This window comes from Pecten maximus, chromosome 5, assembly GCF_902652985.1.
Source record: "Pecten maximus chromosome 5, xPecMax1.1, whole genome shotgun sequence".
NCBI lineage: Eukaryota > Metazoa > Mollusca > Bivalvia > Pectinida > Pectinidae > Pecten > Pecten maximus.
The window spans coordinates 36,773,546-36,780,313 of NC_047019.1; the positions used below are offsets into that span (position 1 = coordinate 36,773,546).

Here is a 6,768-nt window from a genome sequence, read left to right on the forward strand (position 1 = left end):
TTCTTCTCTGGAACCAAGCAATGTATGACATTCCTAGGTGGATGGATTCAAACTTATAAAATGATATACCTGACCCACCCAGGGGCCGGGCAAAAGGGAGCAATTGGACCATATTGCTACATTTATAAAGGACTTCTTGTATTTTTGAAATTATTGAGATCCCCACCCCCTAACCATATATATTAAACACATCCATGTTAAGTATTGACTTTATTTCTGGGTTATATCTTTGAAACATTTGAGATCCACACACCATAATTATATATATAACATTGTTAGACATCAACAAATAAAGCTACAATGTATTAACAAATGAAATATGAACATTATTTTGAAGTTGGCTCAAATAAACCAGGTGAGCGATAAGGCCCGGTGGGCCTCTTGTTTTTATGAAAATTGGTGTTCAGCTATCAAATATTTGTCAGTATAGAACAGGACACGGTAGATAAATAATTTGCTGCATTCATCGAAATAAAATACATTTTAGATGTAAATGTAAGGATTAAGTAGCTTTTTACCTCATTACCTGGTGTAGGAACAAGAGGAATGTGACACGGTATTATGATACTGTAATGTGTTTACTACATATGTAGTATTTAATGTAAACCTATCTGGTCTTGATGTTTAAAAAAACAGAAGAAAAAACATTTAATTGAAAAAGTTTAGGCATCGATTTATACAATTAAAAGACCCACTCTAGGTTACAGTGTAGTTTAATAGTATTTGTAATTTAAACATGCAATATACAAAATAACAAGTTCTTTTTTATTTTGTTTTATTACAAAAAAAGGATAATAAAATCTGTATGTGTAAACGATTGACAATCATCGATGCAATGTTGTTTTGTAATCACAAGAACCAACGTTAATATTTATGATTTCATTGCTAGGTATAGAAACGTGAAAAAGGCGGCGCTATCTATGAAGGTCCTAAACATATGGCGATAGTTCCATCTGTCTATGGCACCACGGACCCACATCTCACCTGGAAGTATACAAATATTGTTATAAAATGAAAATTGCATCAAAACGTAATAAAAAGACGGATATATATTACAATAACATTAAGACACCTGTTATCTTTTTATCTCTTGATTAATACTATTGTTAAATAAATTATGATAACTATTAAAATTGCACAAATGTAGCACGCGAAAAAAAAGTTAGTTGGTGGGAAAATATATTGAAAAACTTCCATGTATATTGATAATTATCACTAATGATAGTATAAAAGAATAGTAGTATGATGCTTAATTGATACATGTTTCCACTATTAATATCACCAGTTTGTAAGACTACGATGTTTTTATTGTTTTAAGTAATGAATTATATACAATTACACCAGTTTTACTGGCATGGATCACTGTATTATAAGTGTTTGGTATTTAATATCTGACTGATATAAATGTATGCTAATGACTAAAGATATGTACACTAACAGCTATATCCTACTGATTTCCTAGTTTTACGATTTCATCCTGTAAACAACACCCACATAATGTGTATGAGTTTACCAGTACCTTTCTTTTCGACTACTTCCTTGTCCAGGAGGATATTTATCTCCGGTAACATCACTACCACCGAGTAGACGCCTCCGAGTAGGAACAAAACGGGCCCAGACAGCCAGTAGTATTTGTACTCCGAATCTTCCTGGAAAAACAGGGCAGTCGCACAACCCGCACCTATCAGGCCGATAGACGGCTACAAGTAGGGGGAAAAGAAGAGGAGACAATATCAAGTGTATAAGTGACAATGAACAAATGCAACTTTAAGAGTAGATATGCAACTAAAAAGGAGAATAGAGGACATCAAAAAATCAACAATCAATTCAGAAAATAATGTGGAACCATAGGAGCTTAGCACGTTTATAAGTCCAGGACCGATTATAGACTAATATATACACTGTAGAGACTATATTAGTCTATAATCGGTCTCGGACTTATAAACGTGCTAAGCACCTAAAGTGGAACTTCTTTAATCAACAACAGGTAAGTGACGCTTTCATTATTCTCTTTATTACAGAATATATTTTACAGATTTATCACATAAATGATTCATTATTTTCACACCAACACATGAGCTAGTACACCTAGGTTCAGGATAGAATTGAGCTGGAATCCAGTTCTGATTCCTTATTATGTATAGATTTGTAAGTGGATAGCATGTCAGGATTTCATCCCGCTTATTACAATACATTGTCAAAACTCTAATCTGGCTTCAGTAATGTGAATGGATACATTCTATAAATATCTAAATCCACGGTGCATTTGTTGCATTTTAACTGATGTACATATTCAATTGTGTTACTTACAAAACTTTTCTTTGTTAAAGTTGTGCTGTTATGTAATTGTGAGCCGTTAAATAAAGAACATTTTCATGTGTAAAAGTTCATTCCAATCACTGTTTTACTTGAGGTAATAATAAGAATAACTGATTTATAGTTTGCTTTGCATATATACATGCCACCTGTTTTTTATGAGGTACATTCACATGCAGTTTTTATTGTTCTTGGCACGAATAGATGGAATTGTTTAAATCCTATTATTCACAAATTGATAATCTAGCTTATTTCGAATTATTTATAATCAAAAGACTGCAAGATAGAATACATAACGTCAAGATTTGGCGTACATTTGTGAGCCGTAGACATGGGAATTTTAGGAGAGATTGTGCTGCCTATTCAATGTAATAAACAGAATATCTAACAGTATCTTCAGTAATACCAAATATATTTCACGAGTGTGGCTAATATTTTTTGATATTTATCACGATCGCGTAGCTTGAGTGAAACATATCAATATATTTGGTATTACTGAAGATACTGGCAGATACACTGTACCCTCTATATCAAATACCTACTCTGTTATGCACTCTTTGCAAATCCGAGTCATTACAACGTTAAACAAATATAGCAACTGCTAAAAGTGATGTTTCTCTTGAAAAATAATAATAAAGAGTGGGAAGAATGAGGGAAAATGCTTCTTTAGACTTAGAATGACAAGATTTGTATATTTATATCAATTATTAAATATATTATATTGAACACTGACAGTTCGTGTTAAAAAAACTATCTTTGAGTAAGTTACATAAATAGAACAATTGTCAATGATTTAGTCTCAATGCTTCTAACCTGTTTTCCCCCCTATCAACTGTCTGTCCTTGTCTCTGTGTCTGTTGGGTGTGGTGTTTGTGTTTTTCTGTTTTTTGTTTTCGTCCGTCTGTGTCTTTTTAAGTGTCTATCTGGCAGCTCGTCTGTCTTGTCTTTCTTTCTATTACTCTTATCGTCGTTTCTTTATTTGTCCGAATTTACCTAACTGCACCTGACTAGTATTTTCAGTTTTTATTTTCAAAGGTGTCGTGTAGGAAAGTCCTATAAAGAGTGTGGCGTGTGCCTAATATGAATGGTTTTCTGATACAAATGGTCATAACTTATTTGAGTGTATATGCAATGTTGGATAAGGATGTTTCCATAAAGACGTATGATATGAAATGTCTACGATAATGTACAAAATGTTCAATATTCAAGGTCAATATAGTTCTATGTTTTGTGTGAATTATGAACATGAATGTTTCTATACAGATAATAGTGTGTATAAAATGTTTAATATGAATGATCTATACAGAGTTATGATGTGTATGAAAAATCTTATATAAATGGAAGTTTGGGTATTCTGTGTATGAAAGGTTCAATATGAATGCTCAATACAGATGTGTGGTGGTGTCTGTGAAAGATTTCATATGAAGGTATGCTGTATATCAATTGTTATATATGAATGACAATGCAGTTGTATGGTGTGTATGAAATGTTTGATATGAATGGAAGCTTGAGTATTACGTGTATGATGTTTTCAATATCGATGATCTCTACAGATGTATGGTGTCTTTGAAATATTTAATATGCAGATATGCTGTATATGGAATGTTAAATATTATTACTCAATATACAGATATATGGTGTGTATGAAATGTCTGATATGGATGGAAATTAGAGTATTCTATGTTTGAAATGTTCAATATGAGCACGCAATACTTTGTACTTTTTAGTTTGTGAGGTAGCCAAATTTTGTCATGTGTATGTATTTGAAAACTAAATGAAAATATAAGATAAAAATGAGTACTTACTCTGATGGGCGGATACGTGTAATTACAGGTCCTCATTACATGTCAATATAAGCTTCGACACATGTGACATATGTTGGAGGTAATTTAGGAATTTTGTATTTCTGGTGAAAAGTAGATTATATCAATGTTTTAAACTTTGTAATTAACAAATCATAATTTAATCAAATATGTTAAAGATATTTACGCCAATTTAAGCAATAAGCAATATAACATAACATTTTATTAATGCCGTTTAAGTTTAGTCTACAAGTATGTCTATTTTATTCGGCTAAATGATTGTAGATGGACGAACAATATATTTTTTTATATGTTTTATTCTTTAGGGTTCTGACTATCCTACAAGCGCTTGTTTTACCCTATTTCGTGGCGGATAGAGTTTGTTGGATTATATCTGTTTACACTATATATGGGTTCTAACTAGTATACCGGTATGCTAAAGAAAATACACGCCTAGTTTAATACTTCATTATGAACAAGTTTTCTCGAATTCACACTAATTCTATGTATTTACATAGTGTACCTTACGTTGATTCGCTCGAGCTGTTTTATGACCTTGACCTCTCTGTACTGTCGCCATGATAAAAGCATACATAGCTTGTAATCTACATTCAAGTATGATAACGTTCGGTGGATAAAATATAAAAATAATAAAGTTATTAAAACGTCTTATAATACAACTTCAGCTTGTATTTGATACAAAATCTTTCTAAGTACACATAATTCAGACGAGCCAGACACTTTTTAAGTACATGTAACTCAGACATACCAGACACTTTTTACCCATGTTGAAGCTGTTGGCCCATTGTTGTCTCTGGGCCTTAACTGGAAGTGTTCGCCGACTGTGATGCTCCACTGTATTGATATATAATGCTCCTCCAGCAAACAAACCCATCGCTGATGTTGCTCCAAACTTTAAACCCTCTATTAAGGTGAACATAGTTCTGGTTTGTTCTGTATATCTTTGTAGTCTGCCTCCCCTGTAATAATACGTTTATTGATACAGTGTACCACTAGCCAGGTCGAACTGTACGTAGATGAATGGGGAATGTGGGCCGTTTAACAAATACCAGGTGGTTCTTCGTCGACATGATCTGCTGCACGAGAACACTTATCAGACTAAATATTTAATCAGATTCGTGTAGCGTCATTGTCGATTATATATTTTTTAAACATGGTGTTCATGTAGGTCATTAGACTGGCCACCAGACCCTAAGCTTGTTTTGTTAAGAATTGCCAAGCTAAATTCTAGATTATCTGCCCCTAGTTTGAAACTCTAGAATCAGACATATCCTAGGGATCAAAATCAGAAAGCTCAATTTTATTTATAATTTTAATATTCTAGAGACAGGGGGCCAGTCTAGTAGGTCATACTCAGGCGGATTCCACGCCATGATGGTTGACCCGGTATACTCAGGTAGATAGTAGCTTCACGTATCGCGAGATAATAGATAAATCTGTCAAGTCACTAAGATATTAATTTTGATTAATTTTATATGTTGATGGCGTTACGATTTTTTACAAGGCATCTCAATCGATACAAATCCATTAGCTATTCAACATTGACCACTTAGCAACTAAAGATGACAAGAATGATCGTAGCCACAACGTTGCACATATGTAAATACTGCTAAATATCATAAAAATATGATAGTTGTGAGTAAGAATTTGAAATAAAGAAACTTTATATATCCGATCATTAACGAAGTTTGTAGAGTGAGAACGACGAAAATCTATTTATAGTAAGAGTGACCTCAAATTGAATACCAGGATATTGATTTGCAAATTCATTCAAGAGATCATAGTTGTGAGTAAATGATGGAAGTTAAAGGACAATCAAAGTAGTGAGTATGTCAAATATCTATTTATAGTAGCAGATTAGCAGTGACCTCAATTTTGCCTCAGGAGATTTAAACCAAAATTTGTCTAAAGACGAAGGTTGTGAGTAAGTATATAGAGTTAAAGGACCATGACAATTTAAGTTTCTGATGAGGGCAATCAGGTAAACTGTGAGGTCTATTTAGTATGGGCTTAAAACAAATCTCGATTTTTTATGAAGTTGGTAGAGGGAGGACCTATTTTAAAGTAACAGTGACCTCAATTTTGACCTCCGGTGGTAGAAACACCATCTAACAGATGATGGTTGGTGATCATGAGTAGGTGTATGAAAAGTCAGGAATATTGGATTATTAATGAAATTGGAAATAGTAACAGTGACCTTATCTTTGACCCCGAGTGATTGAAACGTGAACTCGTACAAGAATGATGGATGCAAGTGTATGAGGTTTGAAGACAATTGGATCAATCACGAAGTCGGTAGAGAGAAAATGTCGCTTGTTTCGCACATATATCCCCTTGCAGACTCTTCGCGAGTGGATAACAAAGTACACGTGACACTAACTCGATTTAGCAGATAAAGACATGCGTTCCTTTATCCCACAATGATCTTTTGATCTTTTACTTCTGTATGAGTGCACTCCATATATACGACAGATGTTTTTGTAATAAAATACATGATAAAAGACTTTCATGTCAGTCGCGTGTAATTATTTAGGTAATGGTGAAGTGGTAAGAAGTTATTTTCACTTCATTTCTAGGTAAAGGAAGAGGAAGCCTTCATTATTTTTCCTTGAAATCATACATGGCGTTA

At 33.3% G+C, this 6,768-nt stretch overlaps 1 protein-coding gene across 1 annotated transcript; it reads right to left on the reverse strand.

Annotated features, from left to right (window-relative positions):
* Positions 1 to 766: 766 nt before the first annotated feature.
* On the reverse strand, positions 767 to 5,215 carry LOC117327934. The gene is made up of 3 exons (XM_033885183.1): positions 4,888 to 5,215; positions 1,520 to 1,700; positions 767 to 984 (listed from the first exon to the last, which is right to left on the reverse strand). The coding sequence occupies exons 1-3, from the start codon at positions 5,056 to 5,058 to the stop codon at positions 872 to 874; spliced, it is 465 nt and encodes a 154-aa protein (XP_033741074.1). The 5' UTR covers positions 5,059 to 5,215; the 3' UTR covers positions 767 to 871.
* Between the last annotated feature and the right edge of the window lie 1,553 nt (positions 5,216 to 6,768).

Excerpts from the sequence above, each read along its gene's own strand:
- LOC117327934 (XM_033885183.1), bottom strand. The coding sequence starts at position 5,058 with ATGTTCACCTTAATAGAGGGTTTAAAGTTTGGAGCAACATCAGCGATG. Across the intron at positions 1,701-4,887 it reads ACATGGGTAAAAAGTGTCTG|CCGTCTATCGGCCTGATAGG; the intron begins GTATGTCTGAGT and ends CCCTACTTGTAG. Across the intron at positions 985-1,519 it reads GGAAGTAGTCGAAAAGAAAG|GTGAGATGTGGGTCCGTGGT; the intron begins GTACTGGTAAAC and ends GTATACTTCCAG.